This window comes from Microcaecilia unicolor, chromosome 3 (genome assembly GCF_901765095.1).
Source record: "Microcaecilia unicolor chromosome 3, aMicUni1.1, whole genome shotgun sequence".
NCBI lineage: Eukaryota > Metazoa > Chordata > Amphibia > Gymnophiona > Siphonopidae > Microcaecilia > Microcaecilia unicolor.
In genome coordinates, this window is record NC_044033.1 from 1,268,092 (window position 1) to 1,293,813 (window position 25,722).

Below are 25,722 nucleotides of genomic sequence, written 5' to 3' on the forward strand. Positions count from 1 at the left end.
CAGAGTTCCAGGCATGCGAGCTGGAGTAGAGCCCCACAAAAGCTGTGCCAGGGTGCGGGTGTGCAGACTGTGCTGTGGGAGTGGTTCCAGGAGCTTAAACAAGATCTTGAGGAATTGAAGGCAGAGATAATGTACAAAATGGGGGAGTTGTGCACTGACATCTGTGAGACTGGAGTGGGTGGAGGATGTTGAAAATCAAATGGAGGAGCAGGGCGGGTTCTGGCAGAGCATGAGAAGTGGATTGTTACTCTAGTCTAGAACAAAGATGTGGGGACTTGGAGTCTCTGGAACCCCCTCAAAAACACAATTTTTGAATTGTGTTGAAGTAGTGCAGAAGATCTCAGCAGCCGTCCTGCAGATGATCCACTGAATGACCAGCTAATGCAGATAGAGTGGGTTCATTGGGTGCTGGGCTGCAGCGTGATGATACCCTGTGATGTCATAGCTTGCTACCATGAGCACAGCATGAAAGAGTGTATCTCAACTAAAGCAAGATCTCTGGACACTCTGACTTGGAAGACCTACATTATTGAGATCTATGCAGATTTGACTCGATCCACTTTGAGAAAGGGGCATGAGGTGTGCAAGGCGGTGCGGAAACAGAGAGGAACACATCAAATACCTCTGGACCTTTCTTTTTGGACTGTATCTCTCGGTGAATGGAAGAGTGCATTGAGCGTGTACTAGAGTGGAGGCAGAGAAGATTTTGATCTCAGCAGTATTAGGTTCATCAGACTCAGCTAAAGAGCATCCTCTACTACCAAGGAAAGAACCAACAAAATGGGATGAAGGGTTACAATTGCACCAATAATTTGAGGACTCCGCTGTGACCATGAACTTAGGACAAGGGAAGAGCGAGGCTGGGGAGTGAGGGTGGGATCTGAGACATTGGATATTATGGGAGCAATAATATTTGTCTTCGACCCCTCTCCCGGGTAGTGTGCTTGAGGGACGGTACTGAGGGGAGGGGGAAGGGAAGTCTAAAGGTTAGAGGGGAGGATAGTTGACTGTCCCTGGCTGGTGGATTAGGAGGGGAATGACTCTGATGGGATGGTATGAGGAGTGGAACTTTATCTGAGGGCTGGTTAGTTGCTTTCTCACTCCAGAGGGTCTACTTAAAGGAGAAGAGGAGGTGGACATGAGTTCTTGGGAGGGGATAGGTGGGAAGGGGTTGGGAAGTGAAGCAAGGAACTGTGGAATAAGAGAGGGGAAGGGTGATGGGGCTACACCCATGATGACACTTTGAGTGTGAAGGAGCTCAACTCCCTAATGAAGAGGGAAGATGCTCTCGAAAGAAGTGCAGCGGTGTCGGGCACATATAGTTTTTCTCCAGGAGACTCACTTGATGCAGAAGCATGAGCCACTGATGGGTCATAAAAACATACTCTGTATGCCTGGCATCTAAACGCAGGGAAAAAATAATTATTTTCACTACAGACCTACGGCCAGATGTTCCGGCACCCGACAGGGAGGCATATCATGGTACGGGCTATTCTGAGGGGAGAGGAATACAGCCTGGTTTACTTATATGGGGGGGGGGGGGGGGGGAGGGGGAACCATGCTCCTGCCTCAAGTTGTCTGTGGCGTAAGGCTGATGAAGTCAGTGAAACTGACATCTTCTGCTGTGCTCCTGCATCTCTTCATGTAACCCCAGCACCATGCACACCGGTGCATGTGGCAGTATCTCTTTGCTTTGTCTTTAATCATATTTAATGTCCCCACAACTGTGGGAAATTGTGAATTGTTGCAGGAAAGTTGCGTGTACTGCAGCTGGCAATTAGGAACTGCTCACAGTCACCTCTTATCAACTGAATAACTCCTTCATAAGCAGATTGTGAGTCTATAATTAGGGTCAGAGAAAGTACCTGTATATAATATGTAAACAGCTTTAGTTGTCACAAAAAGGTGGTGTATGAAATGCATGACTCAAACCATATCCATCTCCTGACAAATGTGACCAGTGGTTAGTTCTGCCAGCCCCCCCACTGAACTCCCCATGCTATAGACTAGGGTGAGGGCACCACCTAATTATTACCCAGCAGCCTCTGCTTAACCGCTCCTGGGGTTTTCCCAGTGTTTTCTAGATGATGCTGGACCGATTTCATTATATTTAGGAAGATTTCTGAATGTACCCTGCTAGAATAGTTCATTTGAAAATGGCTCTTCTTGGAGGGGTAAAATTGTACAGAAGTTTGCCACTGTAACTACTGCTTCGTTTAGTTTTTTATATATCGCTGTTTGGGAAATACCAACACAGCGGTTTACAATACAAAGTATAAAATAGCATATTTAAGTAAAAAGAGAAGGCGGAAATGACAGATGGAGGAAATTGCAATCCAGATTACAGCATAAAATAGCTCTTGGCTGTGATGTGTTTACTTAGGAGGAGGAAAGCAGTGTCTGTACACGTCAGTGTTACTATTTGCCTCTGCTCGGCTGCTTGCATCAGTAGCCGGTGACTTAATGGATGGATGTGTGTGTGTGTGTACCATGCATTTACTAATTGTCAGGGAAGCACAACATGGGTAGTTTCTTTGGAAACATCCATGAGAGAATGTGTTAAAAGTACCCGTGTGTGTGCAGCTACAAGACCGGTTTAAAACTAAGCCCCCTGTTCTTTCAGTGTTTGAGCTTGGAGAGGATGGAGGAGCTCACTTCACAGTTAAACTTGCAGGAGTGATTCTCTGGACCCTACAGCCCAGCAGTGTATCCTGTGCTCCAAGCTGCTCAGACCTAACTGAATAGCAATTGACAGGGAAAACAAAACTGCCATTATCATGTGTTTCCATTTGTCTGTGTCTCAGTTACTAATATGAATGTTGCTTCTTCAGTGTCGTTTTCCTGGAAGAAAGCGGAACCAAAGGGGAAGGGCCCCTGTCCTCGCCGCAGACAATGTTGCTGTATGGTGGGAGACAAAGTAATCCTCTTTGGGGGTACCAGGTGAGTGAATTCCTTAAAGGGTGTCAAATTTTCTGCATATGATGGGGGGGGGGGGGGGGGTCCTTGAGATGAATCTTTTGGTTATGAAAGTAACCTGTCTCTGTATAGAGGGGAGGAAGGCAGGAAGGGTCTGTGGGACACAGCTCCTCATTAGGAATGTATTCTCTCTCTGTAATAGGGAAATTGAGGAGGGGATCCCTGGGACACAGCCCCTCATTAAGAATATATTCTCTCTATAGGAGGGAAATTGAGTTTGATTCCCACTGCGGCTCTTTGTGACTCTGGGCAAGTCACTTAACCCTCCATTGCCCCAGGTACAAAATAAGTACCTGAATATATGTAAACCACTTTGAATGTAGTTGCAAAAACCTCAGAAAGGTGGTATATCAAGTCCCATTTCCCCTTCCCTTTCCCATTAAGAATATATTCTCTCTCTGTAAGAGGGAAATTGAGGGGGGTCCCTGGGATACAGCCTCTCATTATGAATATATTTTCTCTCTGTAAGAGGGAAGTTGTGGCGGGTTCCTAGGACACAGCCCCTTATTAGGAATGTAACAGAGACAGAATACATGATAGGGAAATTTATTTATTTGTTGCATTTGTATCCCACATTTTCCCACCTATTTGCAGGCTCAATGTGCCTTACATTGTTCCGTCATGGCGATCATCATTCCAGAGTGAGAGAGATAAGTGGTATTACATAAAGAACATGAGTGACATAGTATAATTAAGCAATCAGGTATAAAGAGATCACAGTTGGAATAATAGATATGGTGGTAATGCGTTAAAGTTCATATGATCGATCATTGCGGTATGCCTTGTTGAAGAGGCAAGTCTTCAGTGATTTCCGAAAGTTGGTTAGGTCTCACATTATTTTCACGTCAAGTGGTAATACATTCCATAGCTGCGTGCTTATGTAGGAAAAGCTGGATGCATGTATTAATTTGTATTTTAGTCCTTTGCAGCTGGGGAAATGGAGATTCAGGAATGTGCGTGCTGATCTTTTAGTATTCCTGGGATTCATGCCAGCCTCCCCCACCCTCACGGACCTAGGATTCATACCAACTTCCCTCAACCTCACGGACCTAGGATTCATGCCAGCCTCACAGACCTAGGATTCATCCAACCTCCCCCACCCTTACAAGTACAGGACAGCTCCTAATGAAGGACTGTATCTCATGGACCCCTCATATTCTACTTCCCATCTATCCAGAGACAGGATACCACTCCGGCCAATGTAATGCCAATTTTTAAAAAGGGTGACATCTGTGCCGGGCAAGATAGTGGAAACTATTCTAAAGAATAAAATTGTGGAACTCTTAGACAAACATGGTTTAATGGGACAGAGTCAGCATGGTTTCAGCCAAGGGAAGTCTTGCCTCACTAATCTGCTTCAACGGTGAGCTGGTTGATGTAGTGCATCTGGATTTTCAGAAAGCTTTTGATAGTTCCTCATGACAGACTCTGAGAAAATTAAAAAGTCATAGGATAGGAAGCAATGTCCTTTTCTGGATTAGGATTTGGTTATTGGATAGAAAGCAGAGGGTGGGGTTAAATGGCCATTTTTCTCAATGGAAGAGGATGAATAGTGGCGTGCCATGGAGATATGTACTGGGACCTATTAAACATAACATCCCCTGGACCATGTCCTCTGTACCATGTGCTTCTTCCTCCCCTGGACCACCTCTTCCATAACGTATTCTGCCTCTTCCCCCGCACTGCATCCTCTGTAACGTATGCCGCCTCTTTCCCTGGACCACATCCTCTGTAACATATGCCGCCTCTTTCCCCGGACCACATCCTCTCTAACGTATGCCGCCTCTTTCCCTGGACCACATCCTCTCTAACGTATGCCGCCTCTTTCCCTGGACCACATCCTCTGTAACGTATGCCGCCTCTTTCCCTGGACCACATCCTCTGTAACTTATGCCGCCTCTTTCCCCAGACCACATCCTCTGTAACGTATGCCGCCTCTTTCCCCGGACCACATCCTCTGTAACGTATGCCGCCTCTTTCCCTGGACCACATCCTCTGTAACATATGCCGCCTCTTTCCCCGGACCACATCCTCTGTAACGTATGCCGCCTCTTTCCCCGGACCACATCCTCTGTACTTCTATGCCGCCTCTTTCCCCGGACCACCACCTGAGATCTGGGAGTTTTGCTTTGCCCAGGTCTCCGTGGGTGTCCAGAGGATCCAGATGGTACTGTGCTGGGCCATTTAGCTCACAATAGGGTCCTGGTATGCTGGGCTTGGGATGAACACTTCATGCATCTGAATGTTATGTCAGAGATACGTCTTCTCAGGAGATGAGACTAACATGTCATGATTTTTTCTTTTACAGCCCATGTCCAGAGCAAGGAATGGGGGATGAATTTGACCTGATGGATCACTCCGATCTGTATATCCTGGACTTCAGTATGTGAAAGCAAAACATATAAAATGAAAACGTTCAAAGCATCAGGGAGGTCACAGTAGCAACCCAAGCTGCCCCTTCAGATATAAGCACCCAGCTCTGCTCTGTCCCTTTAGTAAGAACCCATATTATGCTTAAGTAACCGAGGGGGATTCCCCAACATTTGCTACTGGGACTAATTCTTTTGAATATTTTTATTAGTAATGTTACTGGATAATTTGAGGGGAAAATGTTTGCAGATGAAATTAAAATCGAAATACAGATACACCAGAGGGGCAGAACAAATGACTCTTGACTAAGCAAATGGTAAAGGGTTTGGGACAGGAACTTCATTCTGAAATGGTTTAAGGTGCTGCATTTGGGACACCCAGATCCATTAAGTACACATCGGTGAGATGGACAAGAACTGGAAGGAGGTCTGGGAATAATTGGAACTTAATAGCTTAAAGTACTTAAAGTAGCTGGGAAGCTGAAGCTGTGTTTTGTGGCATAAACTCGGGTAGAAGAACAAAAGATGATGTATCAAAATTTGGCATTTTTTTTTAAACAGTGAGGGGAAAAGTAGATCATGAAAGCGCAATTAAAAGAGCCTCTTGTATCATTTCTGTCGGAATACACACAGCATCATTCAGAAAATTCCTGATGAAGGGAAATTCCAGGAATCGCTGTCCAACAGTAACAGTGGCAACCAGAAATGTGCTAGCATTTAAATATGCTTAGTACCCATGGCATAATAAGAGAAAGCAGGGCTTTTTTATTTTTGTCTCTTCATGCCAACAGATTTTCTAGGAGATAGAGGGGGAGAAGGAGTGGGGAGGGAGAGGGAGGTAACTAGTGCAACTGCCTTGGGTTCCCACCACACTACTGTTATCAAGAAGCAGGCGAGAAAATGAACTGAAGCTGAGGCAGTTTCAGAATTGGGGAGCTGGCTGGCAAGAGCAGCAATACTCCATGCTGCCTACTTCCCAAGCATAGACTGTATAGAAGCTATTGAGTGAGTCCATGACCCCCTGTTCCCTCCATTCACACCTCCATACACCCTACGCCTGGAATAAACTTCCTGAGCCCCTATGTCTTGCCCCATCCTTGGCCACCTTCAAATCTAGACTGAAAGCCCACCTCTTTAACATTGCTTTTGACTCGTAACCACTTGTAACCATTCTCCTCCACCTACCCTCCTCTCTTCCTTCCTGTTCACATTAATTGATTTGATTTGCTTACTTTATTTATTTTTTGTCTATTAGATTGTAAGCTCTTTGAGCAGGGACTGTCTTTCTTCTATGTTTGTGCAGCGCTGCGTACGCCTTGTAGCGCTATAGAAATGCTAATTAGTAGTAGTAGTAATACATAGTAACATAGTAGATGACGGCAGAAAAAGACCTGCGCGGTCCATCCAGTCTGCCCAACAAGATAAACTCACATGTGCTACTTTTTGTGTATACCTTACCTTGATTTGTACCCGTCCTTTTCCGGGCACAGACCGTATAAGTCTGTCCAGCACTATCCCCGCCTCCCAACCACCAGCCCCGCCTCCCACCACCGGTTCTGGCACAGACCGTATAAGTCTGCCCAGCACTATCCCCGCCTCCAAACCACCAGTCCCGCCTCCCACCATCGGCTCTGGCACAGACCATATAAGTCTGCCCAGCACCATCTCCGTCTCCCGCCACCGGCTTTGCCACCTAATCTCGGCTAAGCTCCTTAGGATCCATTCCTTCTGAACAGGATTCCTTTATGTTTTTCCCACGCATGTTTGAATTCCGTTACCGTTTTCATTTCCACCACCTCCCGCGGGAGGGCATTCCAAGCATCCACTACTCTCTCCGTGAAAAAATACTTCCTGACATTCTTCTTGTCTGCCCCCCTTCAATCTCATTTCATGTCCTCTCGTTCTACCGCCTTCCCATCTCCGGAAAAGGTTTGTTTGCGGATTAATACCTTTCAAATATTTGAACGTCTGTATCATATCACCCCTGTTCCTCCTTTCCTCCAGGGTATACATGTTCAGATCCGCAAGTCTCTCCTCATACATCTTGTAATGCAAATCCCATACCATCCTCGTAGCTTTTCTTTGCACCGCTTCAATTCTTCTTACATCCTTAACAAGATACGGCCTCCAAAACTGAACATAATACTCCAGGTGGGGTCTCACCAACGACTTGTACAGGGGCATCAACACCTCTTTTCTTCTGTGGGTCACACCTCTCTTTATACAGCCTAGTAACCTTCTAGCTACGGCCACCGCCTTGTCACACAGTTTCATTGCCTTTAGATCCTCAGATACTATCACCCCAAGATCCCTTTCCCCATCTGTACCTAGCAGACTCTCACCGCCTAACACATACGCCTCTCTTGGATTTCTACTCCTTAAGTGCATCACTTTGCATTTCTTCGCATTGAATTTTAATTGCCAAACCTTAGACCATTCTTCTAGCTTTTTCAGATCCTTTTTCATGTTTTCCACTCCCTCCGGGGTGTCCACTGTGTTACAAATCTTAGTATCATCGGCAAATAGGCAAACTTTACCTTCTCACCCTTCGGCAATGTCACTCACAAATATATTGAACAGAATTGGCCCCAGCACCGATCCCTGAGGCACTCCACTACTCACCTTTCCCTCCTCCGAGCGAACTCCATTCACCACCACCCTCTGGCGCCTGTCTGTCAACCAGTTCCTAATCCAGTTCACCACTTTGGGTCCTATCTTCAGCCCATCCAGTTTATTTAAGTATGTGTTACTGTTTCCCACAGCTTTGTAAATAAGCAACTATCGTGTCCCAAACGTGTTTCAATACTTGGACAGGCCCAAACGAGCACTCTCCAGTGTGGGATATCTTCACCAAACATGTCCGGTGAGGGGACACAAAGCCTTAGTAAAACTTTGTACTGCTATTCTGGTAGACTGGCTGCTCTAATAGCAGTTTTCAAGTTCGTTATCAGTTTCCACAGGTCTTCTCCTAAAACACCAAATCAATCTGTCAAGTTCTTTTCCAGCTATCTACAACTTAGCAGGATCCCGATTTGCTGCAAACCCCCTGACTACCTTTTGATAAAATTGTTGTATTTGCATTACATCAATAAAGAGTTCAACATAAAATTCCTGAAAATAAGATCAGAAAATCTCCAGGACCTTGTCTCCATTAGTTTCCATGTCCTTCTGAGGCAAACAGACAGCAAGCACAGAGTTGCTGATCTTCTGAGGCTCACTACAGGGTGCCAAATCAAACAACACAGAGCTCTGTTTCACCTTCACAGACAGCAGAATCAACAGCTGCTTCTAAGCGAAACCATCCTGTTCTGTGCATGTGGATAGCCGTGCATCTCATTTGCATACCATCCCTTTTGTGCATTGGTCCCTGTTTGCGACTCAGCAAGTTCACGGTTGCCGCATTTAATAGCCACCTTTGTGCATTAGCCCCTTAAAGATTACAGTGCAAATTTTAAAATACACTCTGACTTCGATAGGCAGCCAGTGCAATTTAAGGAAAAAAGTACTTGTGAGCAGAGTATTTCAGCTGAATTCTGAACCATTTGCAACCTACTCTTTACAGCTTTTCAGCATCCAATATAGATAGTATTACAATAGTCTGTGTCAATAAAGAGTGAATGAGAAATCAAAATACTGTTTTATCAAAACATTTTCAAACAGTTCTGAGTTTAACAGCAAAAAGAGAATACGTTGCTATTTTATTAACCAGTGCTCTCATCGAAAGATGACTATCAATCTGAACACCTAGTATTCTGGAAGAAAATTCCATTTTAAATTTATTATCTTCAATTACAATAAAAGAATTATTCTACTGAATGGTCCATTCCACAAAAACTGTTTTCTTCTTATTTAATTTTAACTTGTGGGGGAGAAAACCACATTTCTATGAGTTCTAAATACTGTTGTAATCCAAAGAACCTATTACTACTCTCGTCAGGTGAGGGAAAAACCCACAGTAACAACATCTGCATATATAAATAAATGATTTCACATTGATTTTGTCAAGGGCCACCAAAAAGATTGCATTAAAAATTAAATACAAGTGAAAGTGGTGAACTCTGAAGGATGCTGCATCTTAACTGTATATAATCTAGCAGATAGAAAACCCTGAAATCAGCTTAGAACTGTACCTTGAATTTCTAAATCCATCCAAAATTTGTAGCAAAAGTTCATGATCAACAAAGTCAAAGGCACTTGAGATAAATCAAGTTGAATAATCAAAGAACTCTGACCTAGAATTAACATATCATTTCCATGCGCAAAGAACTCGCAACTGTTTTTTTTTTTGCTAAACCCTTCAAGGAAATCTGATTAAGATGATTGAAAAATCTCAAAGCTAAATAAGTTTCCAGTTGCTTGGTTACCCAACCCTCCTAATGTTTATTAAAATTTTGATATACCGCCATTTCTAAATAAAGGTCAATGCGGTTTACATAAAATTAGAATTGAAAAGAATGCCATTGATGATTGGAAAGAAGTGGGATAAAAGCAACTGGTCTATAAATTTTGTAATCTCCTGAATGTCACCCTTGCTATTCTTCAAAATGGGGTTAATGCTATCTTGCCGTCTGAAATAGGAAAGGAACCAGATCCCAATTTCGTGTTTAGCCAAATGGTAGGTAACCACATGTACAAAAGATGCTGAATGGCATTCTGATCAAATAAACAGGACAAATATCCAATACATACACTGATTTAGCATATTTTCTTAACAACTTCCTATTGTCATCTATTGTGATTATATTAAACTGATATTTCAGAACCTTTTGTGTCCCAGGCGTCACGAGAACTATTATTTAGAACCTTTTTCCGAAAAAAAGATGTGAAATTGAAAGCACTAGGAGCCACAGATCCAGTAGTTGAAATTAAATGGTCTACATTAGTCAGGGAATGTATTAATGTAAAAAGTTTCTTAGGGTCCAACTTATCAGTCTCTCTGTTCAATTGGAGTACTATTATTTCTTACAGCCACTTCATTTAAGTTTGTAAGGTCTAACTGTAGTCTTGCAATTATTTATTTTCTGCTGACAGAAATGTTGCTGTTGCTTTTTCACCCTTGTAGGACTTGGTAGAGTGGGTCCTGGGACTGTTACTTACATGTATGTGTTCTTGGGTCTGCATGTGCATTCCTATTTATTGGAGTTGCTTTTCATATTTTCTATATTGTTTTGATTGTGATATTCTACACTGCCATGTTCTTGTGTAAACAATTTTCCACATTTCAGTCACACTTCTATCACCTTGCTCTCATCGCAGTCTTCTCCTCCCACTCCTATCACATCCACCTCTCATCTCCTCCATATCACCCTTTCCTTATCTCAATCTTCTTCTCCCACTCCTATCACACCCACCTCTCTCATCTTCTCCGTATCACCCTTTCCTGATTTCAGGCTTCTCCTCCTGCTTCTCTTCTATCCCTTTCCACAATTCTCTCCTATTCCTCCCTCTCTCGTCTTCCTTGTCACACCATCTTCCACATTTCCTCTACTCTTAATCTTTATTTTCCTTCTCTTTCCCTCCCCTTTTCCTCGTCCCTTTCATTGCCCCCTTACTCATTTATTGTAGTGATCCTCCCACCTCACTCTCATCCCTCATCCCAATCTCCCCACTCTCTCTGCCTCATCATTCTCCATCCTCCGTCAATCCCCGTCATGTGTGTGTATGAACAACTTGAAAAGCTAAAGGTGGACAAAGCCATGGGACTGGATGGGATCCACCCTAGGATATTGAGGGAGCTCAGAGAGGTTCTGGCGGGTCCTCTTAAAGACTTGTTTAATAAATCCTTGGAGACGGGAGAGGTTCCGAGGGATTGGAGATCGGCGGATGTGGTCCCTCTTCACAAAAGTGGTGATAGGGAGGAAGCTGGAAACTACAGGCCGGTAAGCCTCACTTCGGTTATTGGAAAAGTAATGGAAGCGATGCTGAAGGAAAGGATAGTGAATTTCCTGGAAGCCAATAAGTTGCAAGATCCGAGACAACATGGTTTTACCAAAGGGAAATCGTGCCAAATGAACCTCATTGAATTCTTTGATTGGGTGACAGGTGAATTGAATCAGGGACGAGCTATGGACGTAATCTACTTAGATTTCAGCAAAGCTTTTGACACGGTTCCCCACAGGAGGCTCTTAAATAAACTGGATGGGCTGAAGATAGGACCCGAAGTGGTGAACTGGATTAGGAACTGGTTGACGGACAGATGCCAGAGGGTGGTGGTGAATGGAATTCGCTCGGAGGAGGGAAAGGTGAGTAGTGGAGTGCCTCAAGGATCGGTGCTGGGGCCGATTCTGTTCAATATATTTGTGAGTGACATTGCCGAAGAGTTAGAAGGTAAAGTTTACCTATTTGCGGATGATACTAAGATCTGTAACAGAGTGGACACCCCGGAGGGAGTGGAAAACATGAAAAAGGACCTACAGAAGCTAGAAGAATGGTCTAAGGTTTGGCAATTAAAATTCAATGCAAAGAAATGCAAAGTGATGCACTTAGGGAATAGAAATCCACGGGAGACGTGTGTGTTAGGCGGGGAGAATCTGATAGGTACGGATGGGGAGAGGGATCTTGGGGTGATAGTATCTGAGGATTTGAAAGGCGACCAAACAGTGTGACAAGGCGGTGGCCCTAGCTAGAAGGTTGTTAGGCTGTATAGAGAGAGGTGTGACCAGCAGAAGAAAGGGGGTGTTGATGCCCCTGTATAAGTCGTTGGTGAGGCCCCACCTGGAGTATTGTGTTCAGTTCTGGAGGCCGTATCTTGTTAAGGATGTAAAAAGAATTGAAGCGGTGCAAAGAAAAGCTACGAGAATGGTATGGGATTTGCGTTACAAGACGTATGAGGAGAGACTTGCGGACCTGAACATGTACACTCTGGAGGAAAGGAGAAACAGGGGTGATATGATACAGACGTTCAAATATTTGAAAGGTATTAATCTGCAAACGAACCTTTTCCGGAGATGCGAAGGCAGTAGAACGAGAGGACATGAAATGAGATTGAAGGGGGGCAGACTCAAGAAGAATGTCAGGAAGTATTTTTTCACGGAGAGGGTGGTGGATGCTTGGAATGCCCTCCCGCGGGAGGTGGTGGAGATGAAAACGGTAACGGAATTCAAACATGCGTGGGATAAACATAAAGGAATCCTGTGCAGAAGGAAGGGATCCTCAGGAGCTTAGCCTAGAATGGGTGGCAGAGCTGGTGGTTGGGAGGTGGGGCTAGTGCTGGGCAGACCTATATGGTCTGTGCCGGGGCTGGTGGTTGGGAGGCGGGACTAGTGCTGGGCAGACTTATACGGTCTGTGCCGGGGCTGGTGGTTGGGCGGAGGGGATAGTGCTGGGCAGACTTATACGGTCTGTGCCAGAGCCAGTGGTGGGAGGCAGGGATAGTGCTGGGCAGACTTATACAGTCTGTGCCAGAGCTGGTGGTGGGAGGCGGGACTGGTAGTTGGGAGGCGAACATAGTGCTGGGCAGACTTATACAGTCTGTGCCAGAGCTGGTGGTGGGAGGCGGGGTTGGTGGTTGGGAGGCAGGGATAGGGCTGGCCAGACTTATACGGTCTGTGCCCTGAAGAGGACAGTACAAATAAAAAAAGTAGTACATATGAATTTATCTTCTTGGGCAGACTGGATGGACCGTGCAGGTCTTTTTCTGCCGTCATCTACTATGTTACTATATGTTACTATGTTACTATACTTACCGCAGCTTAAAATGCCTTAGTGCAGGGTGCGCTCAAGTGTCGTGCAGTAATTTTAGCATCAATTCACGCTACCCACACACTAGTGCTGGGGAGGGTCTGGGGACTGACAGTAGGTGTGTTTGAGCTAATTAGCTCAGCTACATTACCACATACTAACCAATTAATGCGTGATTAGCGCATGACCCATTACTGACTACAAAATAGGTGTCAGTAGGGGTCAAGTTCTAATGAGTACATGCTAATGGGAAAATTAGCGCATGGCTAGTAAAAAAATTTGAAAAAGTGGCCATTTTACCCATGCAGTAAAAAAATGGCCTTAGCACACGGGAATGGCCCATGTAAGAGTCACTAAGTCCACTTTTTGGTGCAGTTTGGTAAAGGGTCCCATAGTATTGGGGAGAAGAAGGGATTTGGTTTCTTAGGAGGCTGTAAGAACATCTCCCATACTTTTTGATGAGCCGCAATGAAACTTAGGCATAGGGTTATTCAGCTTGGGTAGACTTAGGGGGGATTTCAAATTCATATATGTAAAATTTTACATAAATGCTATCTCTGTTCCATGCAATAATGAGATTTTAAATATTACATAGTATTACAGGTTGCCAACTTAGGGCTGCCGAGGAATTTGTGCTCTTTGCTAAAGTTGAGTTTTTATGAGCTTTGATTATTCCTAAAATCCTTTCTATTGGGGAAATGTATTTTAAGTGTCTGGAGGCATTCTGACCCACCCACCCACCATACTGCAATAGCAAAATGAACTTTTATCAGTTGCTGAAATTCAAGAAACTGAATGTAAAGAATGCTTCCCCTAAGAGATGGAGAATGTTTCAGTAAATTTGGACCCCAATTTGGCAGGGATTACCTCAGAGAGCACTACTTCAGAGGGAACGTAGTGCCTTGTTGAATGTCTGGCACTTATCATTTAGAGCACCACAGAGAACAGCGGAAGGGGGAGGGACACAAACTATTCTTCTAGGGAGAATAAACACATAGAGGGGCATAATCGAAAGCACGTCCAAGTTTTGATGAGGACGTCCTTGCAAAACGTCCCCATCCAGGGTGGGGAAACCCCTGGACGTCCATCTTTCGTTTCGATAATACGGTCAGGGATGCTCAAATCCTGAAATTTGGTCGTCCCTAGACTTGGTCGTTTCTGATTTTCGGCGATAATGGAAACCAAGGATGTCCGTCTCAGAAACGACGAAATGCAAGCCATTTGGTCGTGAGAGGAGCCAGCATTTGTAGTGCACTGGTCCCCCTGACATGCCAGGACACCATTCGGGCACCCTAGGGGGCACTGCAGTGGACTTCATAAATTTCTTCCAGGTACACAGCTCCCTTACCTTGTGTGCTAAGTCCCCCAAAAAACCCCCACCCACAACTGTACACCATTACCATAGCCCTTATGGGTGAAGAGGGGCACCTAGATGTGGGTACAGTGAGTTTGTGGTGGGTTTGGAGGGCTTGCTGTTTCCTCCACAAACGTAACAGATAGGGGGGGGATGGGCCTGGGTCCGCCTGCCTGAAGTGCACTTCACCCACTAAAACTACTCCAGGTACCTGCATACTGCTGTCATGGACCTGAGACATCTGAGGCTGGCAATCAATATTTTTGAGGGTGGGAGGGGGTTAGTGATCACTGGGGGAGTAAGGGGAGGTCATCACCGATTCTCTCTGGTGGTCATCTGGTCAGTTCAGACACCTTTTTGTGCCTTGTCGTAAGAAAAACACGACCAGTTAAAGCGTCCAAGTGTTTGTCAGGGACGTCCTTGTTTCTTTCGATTATGGGTCGAGGACATCCTAGTGTTAGGCACGCCCACCTTTGCTATGCGTCTGATACGCCTCCTTGAACTTTGGCCGTCCCTACGACGGCAGTTGGGGACGTTCAAAATTGGCTTTCAATTATACCGATTTGGACGACCCTGTGAGAAGGACACCCATCTTCCGATTTATGTTGAAAGATGGGCGTCCTTCTCTTTCAAAAATGAGCCCAATAGTCATCCTCATGCAGTTGCATTGTGTGATCGGTCGGGGGGGGGGGGGGGGAGCAGTGTGGCATGTTGGTACATTGTGTTTGTTTTATATTGTTCCATAGTTTCTGTTTACCTTTATTACCAATAAAAATAGTACCCATGACATGGATTGGCCACTGTTAGAAACGGGATACTGGGTTAGATGGACCCATGGTAATCCTTATGTAGGAGGATGAAGACAGTAAACCACGTGATTGGCCTGTGTGGAGCCATCAAAGCAGTTACAGAAGAGGTTTATCCCCTAGTCCTAGTACTATTTGATGAAATAATTGTTCCCCTATTTACCCTTTCCAAATTCCAATCCACTTGTGATTTTATAGACATATATCATGTCCTCTCAAGCCATATTTTCTCCAAGCTGCAGAGCTCTGCTCTCTGTTGCCTTCCCTCACATGGGAGTTGTTTATCCTCTTTATCATTTTTTACTCCTTTCTCTGAAGCTTCTCCAGTCCCACTATATCTTTTTTTGAAATGTGGCAGCCAGAATTTCACATTACTCAAGGTGTTGTTGCACCAAGGACCTCCAATTTAATTTTATTTAAATATTTACAATCTACCATTTCATTTTCAGTTTTGTTCTCTATTCCATTTTCATAACATTTTTTTTTTTTTTGTAAGCTGCAACACATTGGACTGGAAATTTCAATGTGTTATTCACAATGACTCCAAGATCTTTCTTTACCACAACTTGATATACTGCATGGACCATCGCTTGCTTCAATGTGATATACAAAATACACAATTTAAGAGGTGAAAATGGAGAACAGAGGAGACTAAAAAGGGAGATGTACTTAGGGATCAAGAGAGAAGGCAAGGGTAAAAGGGAGTGTTTTGAGGGCACTGTTGAAAGTGGTGTAGGATGATTCCAGTAGGAGCTCGGACGAAAGAGATAATTTGGGTCCTATGTAGCTAATTGCAGATGCATGAGTGACATCGAGGCAAAGAACTGAGGAGGAAGGGAGCACAAGTAAGCCTGTGTTGAGAGAAAGAAGGGTGCGGGCACATGTGTAGGGAATAAACAGATGAAAGAGAGGGGAGCATGAGGTAGACGACCCTTAAATACAAGTGTTAAGGTCTTAAACTGAATGTGTGCAGACAATAGAAGCAGTGGGGTGATATGGTCAAATGGCTTTGAGTTACAAAGCAGGCAAGTGGCAGTGGATTGTACAAGTTGCAGCCTTTTGGGAGAATACAATGGGAGACCAAGAAAGGGAGAGTTGCTGTGAAGAAACAGTGTGTTTTAAGCCTGTAAAATGTTTTGGATATTTTCCTGCCTTAGTTATGTCCTGAAGTGTATTTCTCCTATTTGGCCAGCAGGTGGTGTTAAAGCTGTTACAGAGGACTGACCTCTCTTTCTTTTAGTTAGCACACAGATAAAGGAAATGCCTGTAGTGATGTAACCAGGTTTTTTTTGTTGTTTTTTTTTTTTACTTGACTGTTCTGGGCTCTGCCGGGCCCAGGAGCTCATTTTCATTTGGATCTTACTGACTTTTTCCCTAGTTTCAGCCCAGAAGAAGAGAAAGAGAGAGAGCTCTTTGCTGAAGCCCTGCAAAAACATTTATATTTGATAACTGGTGAGCAGCTATATGTCCTGATCTCCCCAGGTACCTTTTAGAAAGTAAACAAATGTTTCGTTAATGTTATAATTGATCCATATTTAAGTTACAAGTTATTGTTTGCTGACTGCACATTTTTTGTTCAACATTCAATATATTTTTTAAGACAATAAACAATTGTTTATTGCCTCTGCCTGTCTGGACTGATAAAGAATCCTGGTGGTTTGTGTATTGTGTCTGGGAGTGTTTCCTGGGAACTGTGGGACCACTGGGAGTGTGACCCCAGTAACCTACAAATCACTGGGGATAATTTTGAGAGCGGGAGACTCGCCCAGAGTCGGAGCCCAGATCATGCGCTCCACTAAGGACTAGGTCTAGAATTTTTCCTCTTGTTGGCTTCTGTACCTGCTGCTCCATAAAGCAGACCTTGATTTTGTCAAGGAATTTTACCTCCCTAGCATGCCCTGATGTTATATTTACCCAGTCAATATCGGGGTAATTGAAATCACCCATTATTATTGTGTTCCCCAGTTTAGCATCCGTAATTTCTGATATCATTTCTGCATCCGTCTGTTCATCCTGGCCAGGTGGACGGTAGTACACTCCTATTGCTATCCTTTTCTCCTTTACACATGGAATTTCAATCCTGGTCTACTATAGTCTCTATTGCAACCTCGCTTTCAGATACCCTATCTTCCCTGTTTTGGTGATATCTTTGAAAGATACTTTGTTCTGAACCATTAGCTTTTGAATGACTGTGTGCCTTCCCCCAGGTTCAAGTTTAAAAGCTGCTCTATCTCCTTTTTAAATTCTGATACCAGCAGCCTGGTCCCACCCTGGTTAAGGTGGAGCCCATCATTCTGGAATAGACTTCTCCTTCTCCAGAATGTTGCCAAGTTCCTCACATATCTAAAACCCTCCTCCCTGCACCATAGCCTCATCCACGTATTGAGACTCCAAAGCTGTGCCTGTTTTTTGGGCCCTGTGCATGGAACGGGTAGCACGTCAGAAAATGGTACCCTAGAGGTTCAGGATTTGAGCTTTGTACGTAAATTTGGCTTCTAGAACCTCCCTCCCACATTTTCCTATGTCAGTGGTACCCACGTGTACCAAGACAGCCAGCTCCTCCCCAGCACTATCTAAAATCCTATCTAGGTGACACGCGAGGTCCACCACCTTTGCACCAGGTAGGCAAGTAACCAGGCGATCCTCATGTCCACCAGCCATCTAGCTATCTATATGCCTAATAATCGAATCATCAACTACAACAGCAGTCCTAACCCTTCACTCCTGGCCAGAAGCTCCTGGAGACACATCCTCAGTGCGAGAGGATATTGCAACCCTTGGTAGGCTGGTCCTAGCTACAGGATTACATCCAGCTGCAGCAGGGTGATGCTGCTCTTTTAAAAGATCTCCCTCCTCTAAGGCAGCACAGGGGGCTGCCAGACTGGAAGTGGGACTTCTCTACAACGTCTCTGTGGGCATCCTCTATGTACCTTTCTCCCTCAGCTCCACCCTCCAGCCTGAAGAGAACAGACTCATTTTTTGAGAGTTAGGAGCTCTGTGCATCAAGCACACACGTATGACATCTCACCAACTGGGAGATAATCATACTTGTGGCACTCAATGCAAAAGACTGGATAGCACCTCTCTCACTGCTGGACTTCTGTCTGCATCTTAGTATTAAAGAGTTGTTTAACTAAAACTTCTTAAGATACTAGGGATATCAGATGAATATAAAGAGCCTTAAGATTATATGGTGTAATAAGCAATTTATTTAGTGTTTGCGTCTCAGAAACTAATTAAATGTAATTAAAACTCTTTGAAAACTCTCCTCTTATTGTTCTAATTAGAATAATTTACTATAAATGAAGAATTGAGCTAGTGGTGCGTGGGAGCTAGGGAGGGTGGGTGGGAATAAGGACTAAACTAGGCCCTGTTGTGTTTCTTCTAGAGTCTATCTGTTAATGCTGTGACAGAAAATTCAAGTTTTAAATCTATGGGAGAAATGATATGGAGACTGCTTCAAACAAACCCTTTGAAGCTAGCCCAGTAATCCGATTGCCCTTTGTAACCTTTTGCAAATATTTTACTTCCTCACACCTTAATTAACACCTAATTCAGGTCAGTAGCAGTGCAAAGAACAGAAAATAACTTTCTTTTAGGACGGTTTGAGACATTCTACTACCCTTTCTAATCCTCTTGGATGTTAAGTTTCTACCTTGAGAGAAAGCTTCAGTTTAAACTATGGGGAAAAGGGTTGTACACTGTGGAAACTAGTTAATAATGCTTGCTTCTCTCCTTTATTTTTATTTTGTTTTCTAAGACTGAACTAGGCTCTGCTTTTCATTCTAGAGTCTATTGTTAATGCTGTAGCAGAAAATTCAAGTTTTAAAACTATGGGGGAAAATATATGGAGACTAATAAAGTCTCCCATTATTTGTATGTTGACCATTAAAAGCGACATAGTGTGACCACTTCTGATTTAAATAGGTTTGAAAATCAGTATCTTTGAGAAAATAGGCAAGGAAACTCCACCCTCTGGCACCAGCATGATAGCCCTCCAGCATCAAATCTACACATATTATAGCATGATCAAACTCTGCCATGGGGCCCAATTCTGCACTATCGATAGCAAAAACATTTTTGGAAGTCAAAATATAGTCCATGCGGGAGAAAGTATCATGTGCCCTGAACATGTGTGTATAATCGTGTTCTGTTGGATGATACAAACGCCAAAGGTCAACTAGGCCCAAAGAGGAGCACAAATAAGGGAGCCCTTTACCTGACTGACAGGCTGGTGCTGCCCTGGTGGAAGACCTACGAAGCCCAGGGTCTAATACCTGATTGAAATCCCGTGCCAGAAGTAAGGGCATCAGAAGCTTATCCAAACGATTATGCAGAATTTTCTTTAAAAAATGCATGCTCATGGACATTAGAGACATAAATAACAAGGTAAATTTCTTTTCCTGGAACTTAAAATTTTTAATAACAAAAAACAACCCCCAATCATCCTTAATAATAACTTGCACTTTACAGGGCCAATTCTTATGTATAAGCACTATAACACCTGCTTTTTTTATTAGATGAAGAATTAGTACATTTCCCTGATCCAACCACGTTTTAATTTAGCATGCTCTGCATCAGTTAGCTTTGTTTCTTGTAAACAAGCTTTATCAGTGGCTTCACTGCTTCAGAGTTGCTAAGATCTTTGCATGCTTTACAGGGGAGGACCAAGAGGCTATTCTCAGATGTGAGTCACCCATAGTAGCAAGACCTGAGAAGTAAGTACAGTTGTACAGTCATGGTTCTCACACTCCCAAGATGTCCAGCCTTCATCCTGGAGTGAGGGAAGCACCAGACATCATTTCCCAACTGTAAGAACACTAATACAGACTCAACAGCAAATTGATTACCCAATGGAGAAAAAATATACAGAAACAAAATATTAAAAACAAAAGAACAGTAAAAACCCACCCATACTCTAAAACCTGCCCCCCTCCCCACTATCAACAGCATTCCCCAGGAACAACAATTGTTCGCCATTCCCGTTAAAGCGAGAAATTGCAAATAGATCATGTGTTAGATGCAGTAGGGCCTCTCACCATCACCCTAGAACCATAGATGTCAAAAAAGTGATGTAGGAGTCCTGTGGTTGAAAATTTATCATAGAGCTATCATCTGAGAACCAGTCACAAAAATTTAAACCAAATGTCTTTCAATATCCATTTTAGAATCGGGCAAGTGTTCCTGAGGTGCAAAGGTGACATTTAACCAGTCTGCAGCTTTAGTGGATGAATCAAAGGATGACTTCCAATGACAATAGTCTGTTTCTTTACAGCATGCTAAATTCCTAAACAAATTTTAAAATACTTCTATCTATGGAGGAGGAAAGACTTCAGTGTAATAGTAGCTACCTACTAACATCGGGACACGCTACAGAGATACAATTCCTTGATGAAATCAAGGACTGGTGCAGGAACCGACGAGAGAAGGAAAAATTCTAGACTTGGTCCTTAGTGGAGCGCATGATCTGGTGAGGGACGTTATGGTACTGGGGCCGCTTGATAACAGTGACCATAATATGATCAGTTTTGAGATCGACCTTGAAGTAACTGTACACAGAAAGTCCAATACGTTAGCGTTTAACTTTAAAAAAGGAGACTATGATAAAATGAGAAGAACGGTAAAAAAAAAAACTTAGGGGGGCAACTGAGAGAGTAAAAACTGTACAACAGGCGTGGACGCTGTTCAAAAATACCATCCTGGAGGCCCAGGCCATACATATTCCGCGAATTAGAAAAGAAAGACGGAACTCCAAAAGACAGCCGGCCTGGTTGAAAAGTGAGGTGAAGGAAGCTATTAGGGCTAAAAGAAACGCCTTCAGAAAATGGAAGAAGGAACCGTCTGAAAATAACAAGAAGCAGCATAAGGAGTGTCAAAGCAAATGCAAGGCGCAGATAAAGAAGGCCAAGAGGGATTACGAAAAAAAGATAGCATTAGAGGCAAAAAAAAACATAGTAAAAAAAATTTTCAGTATATTAAAAGCAGGAAGCCGGCAAAAGAATCGGTTGGGCCGCTGGATGACCGAGGGGTAAAAGGGGCGATCAAGGAAGACAAAGACATAGCGGAGAGACTGAATGAATTCTTTGCTTCGGTCTTCACCGAGGAAGATTTGGGTGGGATACCGGTGTCGGAAATGGTATTTCAAGCGGATGAGTCGGAGAAACTTACTGACTTCACGGTAAACCTGGAGGACGTAATGGGGCAGTTCAGCAAACTGAAGAGTAGCAAATCTCCTGGACCGGATGGTATTCATCCTAGAGTACTGATAGAACTGAAAAATGAGCTTGCGGAGCTACTGCTAGTGATATGCAACTTATCCTTAAAATCGAGCGTGGTACCGGAAGATTGGAGGGTGGCCAATGTAACGCCCATTTTTAAAAAAGGCTCCAGGGGAGATCCTGGGAATTATAGACCGGTGAGTCTGACGTCGGTGCCGGGGAAAATGGTAGAGGCTATTATTAAAAACAAAATTACAGAGCACATCCGAGGACATGGATTACTGAGACCGAGTCAGCATGACTTTTGTGTGGGGAAATCTTGCCTGACCAATTTACTTCAATTCTTTGAAGGAGTAAACAAACATGTGGATAAAGGGGAGCCGGTTGATATTGTGTATCTGGATTTTCAAAAGGCGTTTGACAAGGTACCTCATGAAAGGCTACAGAGGAAATTGGAGGGTCATGGGATAGGAGGAAATGTCCTATTGTGTATTAAAAACTGGTTGAAGGATAGGAAACAGAAAGTGGGGTTAAATGGGCAGTATTCACAATGGAGAAGGGTAGTTAGTGGGGTTCCTCAGGGGTCTGTGCTAGGACCGCTGCTTTTTAATATATTTATAAATGATTTAGAGATGGGAGTAACTAGCGAGATAATTAAATTTGCTGATGACACAAAGTTATTCAAAGTCATTAACTCGCGACAGGATTGTGAAAAATTACAAGAGGACCTTACGAGACTGGGAGACTGGGTGGCTAAATGGCAGATGACGTTTAATGTGAGCAAGTGCAAGGTGATGCATGTGGGAAAAAAGAACCCGAATTATAGCTACGTCATGCAAGGTTCCACGTTAGCAGTTACGGACCAAGAAAGGGATCTGGGTGTTGTCGTCGATAACACACTGAAACCTTCTGCTCAGTGTGGTGCTGCGGCTAGGAAAGCGAATAGAATGTTGGGTATTATTAGGAAAGGTATGGAAAACAGGTGTGAGGATGTTATAATGCCGTTGTATCACTCCATGGTGCGACCGCACCTTGAGTATTGTGTTCAATTCTGGTCGCCGCATCTCAAGAAAGATATAGTAGAATTGGAAAAGGTGCAGCGAAGGGCGACTAAAATGATAGCTTTCCAAAAATACTAGGACTAGGGGGCATGCGATTAAACTACAGTGTAGTAAATTTAAACAAATCGGAGAAAAATTTTTCTTCACCCAACGTGTAATTAAACTCTGGAATTAATTGCTGGAAAATGTGGTGAAGGCGGTTATCTTAGCAGAGTTTAAAAAGGGGTTGGACAGTTTCCTAAAGGACAAGTCCATAAACCGCTACTAAACGGACTTGGAAAAATCCAAAATCCCAGGAATAACATGTATAGAATGTTTGTACGTTTGGGAAGCTTGCCAGGTGCCCTTGGCCTGGATTGGCCGCTGTAATGGACAAGATGCTGGGCTCGATGGACCCTTGGTCTTTTCCCAGTATGGCATTACTTATGTACTTATGTACATTGTTGTATGTGCAGCTACTATATTAAACCATCATTAGTCAAAAAAAACACCTCCATCCTATTTTTTATTTACCATTGAAAGGATTAGTAATTGTTTGAACCTCTTTGGTTATGACAGGTTTTACAATGGCCACCTGCCTCTGTTACCCCTTTGTCTTTGTAGAGGATCTCTTATCAGGAAAATGGGTAAAAAGAGGAGACGATCAGCAGAAGATGGATGATAGGAAACGGAGGGAGCCATTATAGAGGAAGGCAAGGCAAGGTCAAAAGTGATAAGGAAGTGGTAGGCCCATGAAAGCCAACGGTGATAAAGTAAATGGATGGTTATGGTGGTTGAGCACAAACTTCAAGGGTATTGTGAGCAGTATATGTAGGGAAAGATACATGCTGGACTAAATCAAGGTCAGAGAGAGAGAAGAAAAAATGCTTCAAAAACATGCATGCATTTGGGCTGCAAAAACCTAGGGAGTGGTACAGTTTAGAGGGTGAAAAATTTCTGTGCTTATATAACATAATTAGGGAGGAAATTCATAAGGAAAAATTTTGGACTGAATTGATTCCACAATTTGAATTTATTAAAAACTGACCCTTCCAAATGTTTACTAATTGGCTGTCATTAACTTTAAATGCATTGGATAGGATACAGTATTTCAGAAATTCATTTCTCCATGGTATAACAAACAGTTTTTTTAAAGATGAAATAAAGCTGTTGTCGCTTAACACTGTTGGTGAAAATCCAATTCACTTGATACAAAAAAACTTAGTGGCAGGAAGACATCCATAATTATAAGCCTTCATTGTGAAAAAGTACTACTACTACTACTTAGCATTTCTATAGCGCTGCTAGGGTTACGCAGCGCTGTACAAGTTTAAACATGGGGAAGGACAGTCCCTGCTCGAGAGAGATTACAATCTAAAGGTGACAAACTATGTAGTCAGTGTAGGTATCATGAGTGGGGAAGGTGGTTATGCGCCAAAAGCAAGGGAGAAGAGATGGGCTTTGAGTAAGGACTTGAAAATGGGCAGGGAGGGCGCATGGCGTATGGGCTCGGGAAAGCATAAGCAAAGCATAATTACTAATCTAAATTAGTAGGTATGAATTTGAACCGGAAAAAAAAACCCATTTGGCTTCATAACAAATCTGTGTTCTTTTTTTGTTTTTTTTTAAATCTTTTTAACAAGTAATTCAAAACAGAGCATGAACACAATGTCATTGATGCAAAATAAATGAGCAAAACAATGAAACACAAGATCTGTTATAACCAACTGTTAAATCAAAGCTCTGTTAAGTGACCCACCTGTCTTTTATCTTACAAAGAAAAGGAAAAAGAAGAAAACACCCCTCACCCGACCACATCCCCTATCCCATGTCCAGAAACTATGAAACTGTAGCATGAGGCAAGGAGGGTAGCTGCTCCAGGAACACTTCCACAAGCCACAGTACTCCTGAGAGACTGTACGAGTTGGAACAGAAACTGTCCGGCACTCCCAGTCAGCCATCTGCTGCATACTGGCATACCAGTGCTCCAGAGATGGGACTGAGCAATCATCATTGCAGGCTCCTCCATCAGTGAAGGAATTGGCTTGTTATTTTAATATTAAGATGGCAACAATACATAGTTCCATTCAAAATCTTCCTGAATATTTGTATTTATCTTCACCACAGGCAGCTTATAAAGAACAAGGTATTCCAGCAGATAATAGATTCCTCTGAAGTTTATTGCTTATTAAACAAAATTTAATCTCAGTGTTCATTAGATTCATGTCCCACTTATTTATTACAAACTTAACATGTGCATGGAGAAGGCTGACACCCTGGATGGTACTAGGATTACAGCAGTTGGGGTTCCTCAGGAAGGATCTCTGTTGAACCATAGAACTGCATCTGGATTGTTGATTTTACTTTATTTGGACATTGCAACATAGATAAGTGGCGTTCTTTTATGATTTTCTTTTTGGTGTGGGGGGGTGAAACACATTTTTTGTGACTGTTTATTATGCCTGCATGGGGGACTGATTATGATCTTTGGGACTGCAGCATTGAATTCATAGTAGCAGGTCTGAAAGAATTGAAATAGTAATTTTGAAAAGATTGGGCAATATTTTTATGGGTTATTTATTCTTTCACTGTTGGTATTACTTTATTGTACTTATGGATTTCCCGGTGTTGGTGCATAAATAGACCAAGGTCTTGGCCAGAAGTGGTTGTAGTGTCATTTGCATGGTATCATCACACTTTCATTGAAGTGTATTTATGCACTGAGAACTTCCATCATTATTACAAAATTGTTCTTGCTCTTTCTCTAATTATTTTTGAGGAAATTTAGGTTGTATATATACCACTTAGTTATTATAGCATATACCATCTGAGATTATTTCACGGATTACTGATTGGACACATTTCTGGTGTCTTAGGCAGTGTTATTTTAACACCCATTGCAAAATATAAGATAGATCCGAGTGTAATGACCCACTACAGACCTATTAATAAGTATTAGTTGGATTCTAGTCTAACTTGTGTTAATTTCCTGATACAAAAGATTTTGTTTAAGCTGAAGTTATTGCATAGATTAAGATACTTTGTAAAAAGTCGGTATTTTCGACTACTAGTCCAGGCAGTGATTTTAACGTCTTTTGATTATTGTAACATCTGTTATTAGGCCTTAGGGTTCTTCTTTGAGTGGGCCTTTGCAAGTGAGTACTTTTTCGCTTGTTTGACCTCCCCAGTAATGGCTATGATCGAGGTTGTGTTGGGGAGGGGACGGTATGGTTATTTGTATAGTTAAACAACCGATGATGTCCTGGGCACATCAGTGAT

General features: G+C 43.1%; 1 protein-coding gene across 1 annotated transcript in view; it reads left to right on the forward strand.

Moving 5' to 3' along the window:
• KLHDC3 (kelch domain containing 3) overlaps positions 1 to 25,722 on the forward strand; it is a 73,023-nt gene that overhangs the window by 44,608 nt on the left and 2,693 nt on the right. Inside the window, exons 7-8 of the mRNA XM_030195684.1 lie at positions 2,832 to 2,940; positions 5,285 to 5,358. Coding sequence (XP_030051544.1) covers positions 2,832 to 2,940; positions 5,285 to 5,358 — 183 coding nt within the window. The remainder of the gene's footprint in view (positions 1 to 2,831; positions 2,941 to 5,284; positions 5,359 to 25,722) is intronic.